Below are 14,136 nucleotides of genomic sequence, written 5' to 3'. Positions count from 1 at the left end.
GCTGCCAAGTGTACTCTAGATACACAGGAAACTTTGTTCAGCATCATGGTTAAGAGCCTGACCTTGGGAGTCAGACCTGGATGTGAGTCCTGGCTCTCCTCTTCTTAGCTATGTCCTCCTGGGCATGTTAGAGGACTTCCCTGGGCTGCTATCTAACCAACAGAACTAACAAGTTACCTGCTTAGAGAATTGTTGAAAGGGTTAAATGAGAGAAGCTTTCAAAAGGTTTAATCTGGTTGTTAAACAGGATAAAGGGATCACAAATGGTGGCCACTAATTGTTATTTTGTAAATAAGCACCATTCTAAAACTCGTGTGTAATCCAAGTACCTCAAAAGATCTCAGTCAATTCAGACAAAACAGAATGCCTGCTGTGTACTCTGCCTCCTTTTAGAAGTTCGTTTCAAAACAATTCAAATAGCAAGGATGGCCACCTTCCTATATTAACATAAATTTAGAGATTGTGGGTGTTTTAGTTCACTTTAGTAACTTTGGTTTGGTCGTTAGTGTCTTACTAAATGTGTATTTTAAAAATATTGTACAGGCATTATGGTAAGGTGAAGATACAACGAAACATGAGACATGTTTGCCCTTTAGGTGAACTTTGGGGGAGAAATGAGGAAAGGAAGTTTCTTTTGTGAAACACTTACAATTTGCCCAGCACTGTGCTAAGCACTGTCTGCTTTATCTCATGTAAGCCTCCCTATGACCCTATGAAGGAAGTAGCATTCCAGTTTTTCACAGATGAAGAAACAGAACCTGAGGAGATTTAACCACGCACACAGTTCACAAAGCTAGAAAGGGGCAGAGCTGAGGTTCAAACCCACGTATTTCTAACAACCAAAGTTCATGCTCTTTCTGCCATATCACTTGAATGATAAAACATGTAGACATATGCACATAAATTGTCACATAACCAAAGAAGGCAAACTCAAATTTATATTACAAGTGACAGGAACCATTAGGTTTAAAAGGGAAAATGCTGTGAGGGTCAGAAGAGCATTTACACAGGAGCTGAACTGGGCCTTGAGGACAGTTAACAAGGCAAAATGAAGTAGAAAGTGTCAGAGGCTGAAGGAAGGAGTGAGCTGGGAAATCTAGGGCATTGGGAGTAGAGGGAGCTGAGACAGGGAAACAGTAATACCTTAGCACGGTCCTGGGAAGCCAAATCCACTGAAGGTAAAGGGTTTGTAATAAGATTTTATAGTAAATAAAATTGGTAAAAATTGATTGGGGCAAATTTCTGGAGGCCTTGGATGCTAAACTCAGGGGTTTGGACTGAGTCCTATAGATGAAGTGTCCCCTAGAGGGGGCACAGTGATATAAGCACTAGCTCAGGCTTCATCTTGAGGGACAGAAGGAGTACTGGACAGCCTCCCCAGGAAGAGAAAAACCAGTTAGGAGCCGTGTCCATAGTCGGGGCATCAAGAAAGAGGATCTGAGGCCTATGAGAGTGAAGAGGGGATTCCGTGATGGGGGAAGTGAAGTCTTCATTCACTGGAAGGTATTCAAGGTCTCACACCTACGGAGACATATACTGGGCAGCTCGGCAGACTAGTGAAAACTAAACAACCAAGTTTAAAAGTTCTTGAGCTCCAAGACAGCAATTGCATTGATATAAAACTCTGCTGGAGAATCTTAAGAGGTTGGGACCCTGCTCTCATGCTGTTCCTCTCACCTGACAAATCGTAGGGCTTGCCCGCGTCTTGCTCTGCCTGTCTGTGAAGGTGTGGCAGCATCTGAAGTCCTCAGAGGTCTGGGCTCAGGCACCTGTTTTTAAGTAGCAGTTCAAAGTGGCTGAAGTTTGGTTTAATCTTTTTGATTTTTTTTTTTATTTCAAAATAGATTATCTTAAAAACATTCTTTTTAAAGAAGCAAAATATTCTCTCTAGTTCGTTTGATCATGCCTTCATTAAGAATGTTTTTAAGTGTTCGGGGACAGAAACCCCTTGTACTGTGGCCCAGTATTTCATATGTTGAAACACATAAACGTGAAATTTTACCTGCTGTTTTTTGGTTTTTTTACATCAGTGCCTCCAAGCACTACAGCTTGTGCTCATGCTAAGTTTCAGTGGCAGAATCTTCTTTTTCTTATAGCCCATCATGTGATCTCTATTTGCTCCAGTGCTTTTGTATTTGTCAAACAGAAGCTTGGGAGCAAGTTAAATAGAAATATAGAAACAGATATACAGAAAAGGAGAAGGAAGAGAACCAAGAGAGGAGGGCTTAGGGAGGATTGAGGACTACCTGTATTTGGAGAGTGGAGATGGGGAGGAGGCAAGACAGGAGAGAACCGGAAAAGAACAGACTATAGAGAAACAGGAGGGAGACTAGTAGGGGGATTGTTGACACAGAGAGAGAGGAAGCCAGGGGTGGAGCTGTAGGAAGGAGAAGTTAGAGAACAGAGGTGAGGACAGGGCACAGAGATAGCCAGAGAATTAGACTCAGACAGAGAGTTGGTGTATGTTAGATGCACAGGAAAGAACCCAAAAGAAGACAGATAGGAGCCTGTGGGGTCAAGAATCAAAACTTGAGAAAACAGGCAGAGAAGAGGATGATAAAGAGGAAAGTGATGCTAATCTAAATAAAAGTTTAGTCCAGCAGGTTGGAAGACAGCTCAGGGCTGTCTGCCTTCTCTGAGGGAGAGCAGCGTGGAGGTATAGATGGGTCAAGAGGAGAAGACATGGGAGCTGGACTGATACACCAGTTGGGGGTCGGGACATTTGACATATGGCCAATAAAGGGTGATGAAAACAACTTTTATTCTATTAGGATAGAAAAGTTTTCCCAAAAAGCTGAGTGTAATTGACATAAATTAGTGATGAATGACTGAAAAATGCATCACTAATCTAAAATACTTCATGTACCTATTAAACCTGAAGCACAAGTTTGCCAAACGCTTGAGACACTATTAGATGTACTTGGATGCCTTAGAAGCATCTCCGTTCTTGGTCTGGAACATTCGCAAGTGTGATACTGGCTTTAATCAGTTCCACAAATGACTTTTTAATAAGGATGGTTGTAAAAACTAACTTCTGGCTTTGTTTTCCCAATAGAAAATGCTAGAACTATGCAACTTTAAACATTTTTAAGGAATACATGTATTATTACTGAAAGTAGCTAAAGGGAAAATTCACACTGTTCTCAGCTAGTAATTTACTGTTATTTTTAGCTCATGTGTTTAAATGAATTGTCTATCAGGAAAAATAAGTTAAATATAAAATTGTTCTACTAATATTTTGCTGTAATTCTAAAGGCAACATGTAAAGGAGCTATGTAAGAGTATATTTAGATACTACACAAATCTTCTGGACATTCACTTCAGTAATGCTGATGTCCTGTTACTGAGTTGTGGTGGTTTTTATTTTGCTAATACTGGGTTAAAGCCCTTAATTTTCTAACATCATAAAGTTTTTTTTTTTTAATGCCACTAAAGTCATCCATAGAATGCTTTTGTAACCAGTTTCTGAATAATATATATATATATATACATATAAATATATATATACACATGTATTTTTAAACCCACCACTGGACACCCAGACTCTGAAACTGGGCTTTTCCCAATCTTGGCAATATTAGCAATGATGCTCATTTTCATTATTGATGGCAACCCTGTAGGAGGCTTGACCATTCCAATTTTGATTTTATTTTTAAAGTGTGAACTTTCCAGAACCCTGAGCAAAATGAGTGCAGCGATTTTCTTTTTGTAGGACAAGAAGACAGAAGAGTTCTTCTCTGTGGTGACTACAGACTAGAGGAATGCTCTAGTGAGTTTCCACTTCAAGTAGTACCCACTCATAAGCCGGGGGGGCAGGCCCTTCTGTCTAAACACATCTTTTATTTGTGTTTCAGCAGGTGCAACAGGTTCAGGTGTTTGCTGACGTCCAATGTACAGTGAATCTGGTAGGCGGGGACCCTTACCTGAACCAGCCTGGTCCACTGGGAACTCAAAAACCCACGGCAGGACCACAGACCCCCCAGGCCCAGCAGAAGAGCCTCCTTCAGCAGCTACTGACTGAATAACCACTTTTAAAGGAATGTGAAATTTAAATAATAGACATACAGAGATATACAAATATATTATATATTTTTCTGAGATTTTTGATATCTCAATCTGCAGCCATTCTTCAGGTCGTAGCATTTGGAGCAAAAAAAACCCACAAAAAAAAACAAAAAAAAAAACAACAAAGGAATTCACTTTTGTTGGAAGATTGAGAGGTGTTTTTGTTTCTTTCTTTGTAAAGGCCTTGGATATTGAAAAAAAAAATAACAAGGCAGAACAGTTGGACAATCTATTTCTTGAGCCAAATTTAATTATTCTTATTTTTGTAATCAGTCATTGGCTTCTTATCTGGATGAAGGCTTTTGGAGGAGAACCAAAACGACGAGTTCCAAGGGGAAGATGAAGCCCCGCCCCTGCTGGCTCAGTCCTGACCCTGATGAGGAAGAAGGGCCCAAGGGCCCGGTGGGGCTTTGCCTGTGCCCGTCCACCAAAGGCTGTCACGTGTGTCTGAATCAACAGCCCTCCCCTTCCCGACCCCAGGCAGCTTGTGTGTACAATCAGCTTCTTCTAGCAACTCTATATCTGTTGGCTTCAAGAGAATATTTTGCCTCCCATATGTACCCCTTCTCCTTTTTTTAAAGATGGATTTAAACCAAGATGCCTCCAGGAATGAGGACGAAATGAGTATATTCACAGAGGAATCCAAAAAATACAGTTTGGGGGAAAATGCAATAATTTTTGATGAGATGGGTGAAGGACAAGAAACAAGTTCTGTCAATTATTGTAGATAACAATTTTCTGATTAAATCTGGAAAAAAAAAAAGGCAGCCTGTTCTTTCTGCTTTTATTGTATTAACAGCTAAGGTAGCTAAAGTTATTTAAAATAAAGTTAAATTTATGATCCAAGTAGCTTATTTTTCCCTTTAAATCTCACTGTAAATATACTTGATTTCTTGTAGAAATTGATTTCCTCCTGTTTAATTTTATGGTTTTATTATCATACTCTTGATTTTTCTAAATTTGTGTGTGAATATATCATTGATTGAATTGCAGTTACATTTGGCTAGTAAGATTTCATTATTTTAATAACTGTGATGCCATGTATGGATTTACTTTGAGGTTCAAATCAAAATGCCACTGCCAGAAAGAGCTGTTCCAGATGAGCTAGAGCCTACTGCCCTAGAGTGTCCCTGGGATCATCTAACTTGAGACAGTGCAAGGAATTAACACCAGAAGTGCACAGGCTACTTGTACAGAGAAAAATCAGTACTCAAAAAAATCTTCATTTGTTTTAGATTGACTTTGGGGATTTGAATTTTCATCAGCGCAAATACAAATTTCTGTATCCTACTCTGAGGCTAACTGGTACCGTATTTTCCCTTTGTGTCTTGTCACTCTGCCACGTTTTGTCTCATCCTGGCCTGTGAGTCAAGGACCCAGTGAACTGCCTCTAGTTCTAGAAGTTCCACTGCAAGGCCAGGAAAGCTTGAGAAAGGTATTGTGGAAGAAGCAAAGGTAGACCCCCCCATCACTCGCCTTTACCTGCACCCCGGGCCTGTGAATGATGACAGCATCTGACATCGTGCGTCAGCTACCTCTGCTTCCACAGCAGGGAAGAGACCATAAGAACGAACAGCGGAAGAGGAGCATGGACTCAGACACCAAGGAAGAAGCCATTTTCCCAGGTCCTCCTTTCTGCATCTCACCACCCCTAGTTACAAATAACTCCATTGACAGCATCTACTCAGAAACTATATGGAATAAAAAGATTGCTGGAAGGGCTTACATGGGTAGCAACTATGAAACAGAAATAGGACACTCAGTTACAAACATTATCTCTTTTAGTTTTTCAGAAAATGCATCCCTGATTTCATTCATTCCCAGCTTGAACGCCCAGCCATATTACTCTAGTCCTTACCAAACTGCTCTAGGAGGTCATTTCTGTTTTGTTTGTGATATTTAGATGCGCAGACTTCAGGAAGTTCACCTTTAACTTCAGCATTCCAGATGAAGTTTCCTGCCTCAGTGCTTTTGCATAAGGAACTAGTTTTTCAAAGCGGTAAGGAAAATTGGAGATGCTAATAACATCCTCCCATCCCAACTGCACCTGAAAGTATGCATGTCACCTTCAAGGTTTTATAATTGCACTGTTTGTTTTATGTATGTACAGATTAAAATTATTGCTACATTTGAGGAAAATAAAATTGCTTGCTTCTATGTAATTCCTGTCATTCCACAGGAAATTCACTTTTCCAGCTACTGAATAGAACTTGTTTAACAACCTCCTGGGTTGCCTCTTCATTTACAGGGAAGAAATGAAACCTACATCCTGCAGGAATTGCCAAAGCCCCAGTGACTAATGAGTAATTAAAGGATCATAAAAGAAGGGATCCCTGAAGCCAAATATCCTCGAAGTCACCCTGATATGAACCAGTTGAAAACTGAAAAGGTCAAAGTAAAGTCATGAGAGTGGGCCATAAGGAAATTTTAGCTCTGGCCATTTGATGATTAAACACACTGGTCCTGCTGTTTCTGGACCCAGGAGATCTAGTCGGGGCAGCCCCCCATAGCTACAAGACACCATCTCTCTCTCTCTCTCTCTCTCTCTCTCTCTCTCTCTCTCTGTCATTGTTTTTTATATACTGACATTTATGATTAGTATGCAGATTGCAGAGATGTTGACTCTTAAGGAGGCTCTTTCATTTTGTCTTTGCACTTTGTAAAAGGCAGCCCCTGTCTCTTGTTGATGTGTTTGTAAAGCACCAACGCTTGGTTTTAAACCCACCAATGCTTGGCTAAGTAGGCCAGGGTAAGGAGGGTAAGCAAATGTGATTCTAGAAGGCATTCCACACACATTCCTATGTATAAATACACACGGATTTGGTGGCTGCTCTCTGCCGTCATGCTTCTGGGAGAAGAAAACCTTTTTTCTCGAAGTTGGGGTAAGGTAGAAATGATACATCTCGTAGATGAATCTGAACGTTGATTTAAATTTATGCTAATGTAGGGGTGGGAAGGCCATTAGAAAAACAAATAGGAACAATTGAGGGAAGAGTGAGGTTGATATAGAAGAACTTCATCTTCTTTATGGTTTTGCCAAGATAGGTTTGTACCTACAAATAGTCTCCTGGGCCCTGAAAATCAAAGCAAATAAAAGGACAGTTGCTTATTTACAAAGGAAACTGTGCTGATTTCCTCCTTGACATGAACTACTCTTCCCAGGAGAGCAGCTCCACTTGAAAAAAGTGAATAATTCGGAGCAAGCTTGATCCTTGGCCATTCCTGTACCTCTGAAAAAGATCTTGATGATGTAATTAAGCCCATAAATTCTTTTTATTGGAGAAAACTGCCAAAGGAAGCATTCCTCTATCCAGAACCTTGCCTGCCAGCCCTAAATTAGTTTTCTTTATATATTTTATTTTCATTGCCACAAGAGCTCTTAGCAAGATTAAGGAAACCCAAAACTCTGGCCTCATTTACCATATTTTATTGTCTTTATCCAAGGTACTAAGATGTGGAAGAATCCAGACAGACACGAACCCTGCCTTCCCACAGCTTATATTCACATGGGAAAGGACTTCCATAGTAATAATCACAATGGACTAAGTGTAATGTACTAAGGAGAGTTAGAAGTTGCTTTGTGAACTTCTTGTCTGGAATGAAATCTTTTCTTTTCTGGAGGGTCAAGGAAGGTTTCTGTACCGAAGAAGTGGCATTGAGGTGAGGTTTGTCAAATGAAGAGGTAGCTCAGAGAGGGGCGGGGTGAGAATTCTGACAAACAGGACATGTGGAAGGCCTGGAGGCAGGAAGGAGCCTCAGAGAGCTGGCGTTTTTTAATTGCTAGTCTGAGTTCTCCTAAACATGTTATTAGTATTACGTCTGCCGATGAACTGGAAAGTAATTGAAATCCGCCTTTGGCTCCAGGAGGAACGTGAACCAGGCTTCGGGACCCCCTCACCTGGAAATTGTGCCAGCTGGTAGCTAAGGTCTCTTCCCTAACTAGCCCTGTCCAGCCAGAAGTACGGGCTTTTATATCTTTTGTGCCAGATGGGCCACAGTAATCTGTTGTAGCAGGTGACCATATCAAGAACATTTAGGGAAAACACCTTTGTACTGTAACACTTCCTAAGGTGCTTTTAGTACATTGCCTCATTTAATCCCTGCAGTCCTTTGAGAGAGATGTAAACAGAAAACAGACTGAAAGCTTATGACACAAGCACGGTTTATCAGGGTAACTATAACTTGAAGCCAAGTCTTCTGGTGCCAAGTTCTGGATTCCCTATCCTCAACTGTATGATGTAGGACTGATTCAGAGTCTGCAGACGTTACTCTCACTGTGTAACCTTAGGCAGTGCATTCTTACATGAAACAACTTTTAAAAGCAGGCCATGGAAAGCAGGGTGAGAAGTCAAGGACTGAGAAGAGAGGACCTGGCCCTTCTCTGGAGGCAGTCCAATCCTGCCCCTTGGAGGCTTCACTGGGGCCCAGCTTTGCTGTAAAGTCCGGAGGCTGTCCTGCCAGTCTGGGGAGAGGCACTCTATCCTGCATATCTAAACAGGAGATGAAGAAGGGGCCCATGAAACTGCAGGGCCATTCCCTTAGCTTGAAAGAATATTGGGGGCATCTGTTGGTGGCTCAGTCCATTAAGTGCCCGACTTTGGCTCAGGTCATGATCTCACGGTTCATGAGTTCTAACCCCGCATAGGACTCTGTGCTGACAGCTCGCAGCCTGGAGCTGGGGGCCTGCTTCAGATTCTGTGTCTCCCTCTCTCTCTCTGCCCCTCCCTGCTAGTGCTCGCTTGCTCTCTCTCTCTCTCTCTCTCTCTCTCTCAAAAATAAATAATAAAAACATTAAAAAAGAAAAGAATTTTGGAAAATGTGGGTTCCTTATGCAGTGGGTGTAAAACAAGTGACAGAGGATCACTTTTGTGAGGCAGAGCCCACAATTCCTCCTAGGAAATTTGGTTTCTTGGGTCAGATCATGAAAGCCAGCATTCACTTTTCACTGGCTCTGGAGCCTTCTTCAAACAAAGAATCTTTTTCCTCTGCTGGAGTTTGGCTCTGGTCTAATCATTTGTGCTTGTCTCAGAACTCTGGTAGTTTATGCAGCTGGCAGAACCAACCACTGCCCACAGGTATCCTGAGACATTGGCTTGAGAAAAGAACTAAAATGTATAAAGGAATATTTTTTTAAATAAAGTTAGCTTTTTTTTTTTTTTCATTTAAGTAATCTCTATGCCCAACAGGGGGCTTGAACCCACGACCCTGAGATCAAGAGTCACATGCTCTACGGACTGAGCCAGCAAGGCACTCCTTAAAGGAATAATTTCTGTTCTATCAGCTTTTCTTCCCGCTCTAATGCCCAGAGGCCCTAAGGTACAGAATAAAGCAAAACTTGACACCAAAGTTTATTTATTCCATTCTGATGAGCTGTTGAGTACAGACCTTGTGATAGGCAGTGTGGGAAGTACACAGATACTTTCCTGAAGATACTTCCTTCCTAATAACAGAAAGTCTGCATCTGTTAAATACTTTTCATTTCTACTCTGCTAGGCAATATGCGAGGCTAATACCCTTTGTGCTAGTAATTTCTTAGTTTGTAGAGCAGTTTCACATACAGGATGTCCTTTGATCTTCAAAATCCTCTGAAGCAATTACAGTAGGTCATAGCCCCATTTTACAGATGGTGAGACTGAAACTCAGATTTGTGGTCAGGTGGCTGAGAGGCTCTGGACACAAGAGCCAACAGTTGGGTTTTGTGATGAAATCTGCCAGTTTCCACTGCACAGCACACGTATCAGAGACAATAGCACCTTAGTGACACATAAAAACTGGGAATCCCAATGAGTTAACAGTTGTTCTTAGAAGCTTGTGAGGGTTTCCATTTTGAAAGTAAAACTGGGTACTAATTCTGAGTTTGCTAAAGTACTCTTTTTCTCATATTTGAAATTTGTGTGAGAATGATAGTTCTCAAACAAGTCCCTATCCTCTCCTGAACAATTTTATCTTTTTCTTAAATCTCAATACCACTTATAATGATCTGCAATTTAAGTCCACTCTTCTAGCCAAATCGCTTTCAAGATCCAGGCCTAAATTTCCAGCTGGTGAACATTACCACATGCGTGGATCCCACCACCACCCACCCCAACCCCTCAAACTCAAAGTCCCACACCAAATCACCTACTTCCCCACAAACATGTTCTTGTGTCCCTTATCTGGGTTAATTGCATCACCATCATGTCAGTGGTCGTTTTCGACAACTTCCTCCCACTCATGTCCCCAAATTGCCAACAGTTACCTCTGTAGTGCTAACTTAGAGCTACCTTCTCTTTTCTAGCCCCATTAATCACAAACTGAACTCAGGACTTAGTTTTCTTTCTTTGGAGGATTACAGTAACCACCCCCATGCCTTTTACCTTTATCTCACACACAATCATCAGAGAAATCTTGCTGAACACAACCTTCAGATTCTTTTAGTGACAACTTGCCTGGAGTTGATGTGAAATCAACCTGCCTTTTAAGCTTTATTACCCTCTACATTCTCTGAACAAACAATCCTGCCACACTGAGCTGGTCTTTATCTTGACATTTACTGCCTTTGTCCTCACTTCCATTGCCATAACTCATTCCTTTTCCTCAGGCTTTAGTGCTCCTTCTTTCTCCTCCTTCCTTGTCCCTCAAAGCTTCGGTTTAGATTTTCCAAGAAGCCCTCCCTGGTCCTCACACTTAAATTAGCCCCCTCTTCTGTACTGTCTTGCTGCAGGGCCTTCATTGGCACTTGGTTATATGTACATCTGTTTCTCTCCTCCACCAAATTGTAAGCTTTTTAAAGAAGAGTTCCACATCTCTTATCTGCTAATTGAAGAAATAGATTCAGAAGCAATGTTTTAAATAGGGGAAAGGCGCTCATGGACAGACCAGGCACGGAGTTGTCTTCCTAGAGTCTGGATTGGTGAGCTAATGAAAAGTTGCAAAGTGTCCAAGAGTTCAAAATAAGCTCCTAATTCTACCCTGATGATCATTCCCTTTTTTCATGAAACGGGAGCCCCCAAATTTGAAGACTATTAGCAGTTACCTTTAATAACTTCCACTTCTTAAGGATGGTGTTTTTAAAAAGTTAATGCACAGGGGCACCTGGGTAACTCAGTTGGTTAAGCATCCAAGTCTTGATTTCAGCTCAGGTCATGACCTCACGGTTTGTGAGATGGAGCAAGTCTGCACTGTCATCACAGAGCCTGCTTGAGATTCTCTCTCCCTCTCTCTGCTCCTCCCTCACGTGCTCTCTCTTGCTGTCTCAAATAAATGAAAACATTTTTAAAAAGTTAATGTACACGTAAGTTGCCCAAAAGTAATACTTCATCACGCTCCCAAGCTTTATGTTTATAGATGATATATGCTTCTATTAAACATTTTACTTTTCTCAGAAATTACTTCCCCGCTGAAAATCAGCTGATTGGTTGACTACAGTCTTAATTGGAAAACTAGAAAAGGCAAATCAGGAGAGACAATCTCCCAGTTTTCCCTCCCCAAATGAGTACAGATCTTACTTGACTTGTGATGGGGTTATGTCCTGATAAATCCATCGTAAGCTGAAAATCACATTAGCTGAAAATGCATTTGCTACACCAAACCTGCCGAACAGAATAGCTTAGCCTAGCCTACCTCACATGTGCTCAGAACAACATACATGAGCCTACAGTTGGGCACAACCACCTAACACAAAGCCTATTTTATAATAAAGTGTTCAGTATCCAATAAAATTTTACTGAATGCTGAAAGTGAAAAACAGAATGGTTGCATGTGTGGATACGGAAGCGTCAGTGTGTTGTTGATTCACCCTCGTGACCGCGTGGCTGATGGAGTTGTGGTTTGCCTCCCAGCATTGTGAGACAGTGTTGTACCTGCATATCACTGGCCCAGGAACATAACCAAATTCAAAATTCAAAGTGCAGTTTCTCCTGAGTGCATATTGCTTTTGCACCAAGAAAAATTTTGAAAATTTTTAAGCCCAACCATTGTAAATCCAACCAGAAAAAATGAGGGACTATCTGTATATAGAATGCCCTGCTGCATCTTTCATTTACAATATAATACCTCTGAGAAGTGATTCATGATGAAATTAAACAAGAGGACGATGGGTCTTTGTGAAATACCTATTAATTGGCCTTTAAAACCAGAGCCTCTGGAAGGCGAGTGACAACTTGAAAACGGATACACGGAATAGGTCGATGAACAAGAAGACCTTTCTCCAACAGAACAAATGTCCTACCTGGAATTCCTTTCCTCACACCTGAAGAGCTGGTTCTGCTCAATTCTGCTTTGTTTTCAAATCTAAAGTAATTCATTAGACACCTGCCTATACTAAATTTTAGGCCGCATCTTCCCTGTTCATTTTCTTTTTTAACTTGCAAACTTTTATAAAATAGTCACTTTTGCAGCCACATCATCCCAGCTGCCTTGATCATCTCATGCAACCTCCTTACTAAGGTCCCAGCTTTCCTCCCCACTCACAGCAGATACATCCTGTACCTATCGTCACATCAGTCTTCCTCTTGGATCATTGGCGCTTCTTCAGAATTCCTTACGCCCCATGCTGGGGAGGAGGCAGAATGCTTTATCCCCACTTCTGTCTTTATAGAGTGAGTTAAGGAACACAGTGCTCCTAGCTGCCCCTCCCCCAGCCCTTACTCTTCCTTGTGCGGGCTGTACAAATAACCTACTTGGTGGATGATTGCCTTTGGTCCACGTTTCTCAGTTGGGTGGAACTAATCTCTCAAAGTTTGATAGACTGAATATAGGGGATTTGTTCTATTTGTACTTTTCCACAGAACCAGTAGGAAGAAGCAACTCTGGTGATATCTGCTCTGCCTGCTCACTTTCCTTAGGACAGGAAATTACCAAGCCCATTTAGGCTATCATATAAAGCTATATCTTCCAACCCATTGATAATAAAAGTGACATTTTGTTCCTCCATCTGCTTTTCATCATATAGTTACCAAGAAACTATGTTCAGAACTTGGGTGCCACCACCTATTTGGCCCTTGCAAAACCCCAACAGCTAAAAACTGGGTTTGGGCCAGCATTCAGGACATACTATGTCTGGCTCTTAAGTAACGGAGAAGTTTGGAGATGTGCTAAGCTTAACAGAGGACAGCTAAAACTTGTGAGGCAATCATAGCCAAACGATGTGGTTCTCAGCCATTTTTCCACGCTAACACCTTCCAAACAGTAACTGTGGTTCACTGTTGCCAAGATTCTCAACCAGGAAGCAGTGCACGCTCTTAGGATGGCATCTCAGAATCTGTAGGGGAAGAAGTATGTTGATTAAATGACAATAGAACGTGATTTTAAATGCCCCTCCAGGGGAGCCCTCTGCATTGTGCCAGCCCTACGAGAAGCAGTGACCTAGGCACTGATTCTCAGCTCTACCAGTTCAGAAACTCCATCTTGTCAGCTCATCCAGTGATAATTGGACTCTAGGGTATTGAGTCACACAACTCACAGTCACAGGAGGCTGATTTATAATACAGAATGCCAATTAACCAATTTAAAATGGAAGATCCAGCTTCCCAGCACTTGAACTACTCATGACCCCTTTTCAAACCACTTTCTAGTAGCTAGATGGCTGAAAACCAAATTAGTAGCCAACTATGAGAGGTTAAGAGAAAACTGGAATGACAAAAGACCTGGTTTTCAATGCCAGTTCTGCCACTGACTTTGATCTTGGGCAAGTCAAAGCCTTTTTGAATTTGTAAACCTGAGATAAGGGGGCCTGGATCGCAAAACTGTCAGGATTGATTAGCACATATGGAAGTCCTTTGTTAATTCCAAAACGTTTTTCACATATCAGAAACTTACCAAAGCATAGGAGATTCTTGTTTTCAAGGATGTACCACCTATTCTAGGGCTTGCAGCACAATCTTTGTTTTATTGGCAAGTACCTCGTTTTTTTGTAAACTTAGTACGGAAGGTCAGATATGCTGTATTTGTGCCAGATTCTTGCTCTCCATGTTCTAAATCACACACATTTATTCTTCGTCTTTTAGGCTGACTGCCTCCTGGGACCAGGCTGCTTCTAGATAGCACCAGAGTTTCTGATTCAGTGGGAATGGGGTAGGGCATGAGAATTTG

The 14,136-nt window shown here is 41.5% G+C and overlaps 1 protein-coding gene across 18 annotated transcripts in view; it reads left to right on the top strand.

The window, feature by feature from the left end:
* Positions 1-8,691, top strand: part of NCOA1 (nuclear receptor coactivator 1) — a 220,766-nt gene extending 212,075 nt beyond the window's left edge. For 14 of the 18 annotated variants that reach the window (XM_042982371.1, XM_042982372.1, XM_042982383.1 and 11 more), the window contains one exon: positions 3,855-8,690. In XM_042982371.1, coding sequence (XP_042838305.1) covers positions 3,855-4,025 — 171 coding nt within the window. In that variant the 3' untranslated portion in view covers positions 4,026-8,690. Of the gene's footprint in view, positions 1-3,712; positions 3,770-3,854 lie in introns of all 18 variants that reach the window. The other 4 variants (XM_042982387.1, XM_042982386.1, XM_042982385.1 and 1 more) reach the window with 4 other exon arrangements.
* Positions 8,692-14,136: the final 5,445 nt, after the last annotated feature.

This window comes from Panthera tigris, chromosome A3 (assembly GCF_018350195.1).
Source record: "Panthera tigris isolate Pti1 chromosome A3, P.tigris_Pti1_mat1.1, whole genome shotgun sequence".
In the NCBI taxonomy this organism is placed as follows: Eukaryota; Metazoa; Chordata; class Mammalia; order Carnivora; family Felidae; genus Panthera; species Panthera tigris.
Note: the sequence above shows the minus strand (reverse complement) of the source record. Positions and strands in the feature narration are given on the sequence as shown.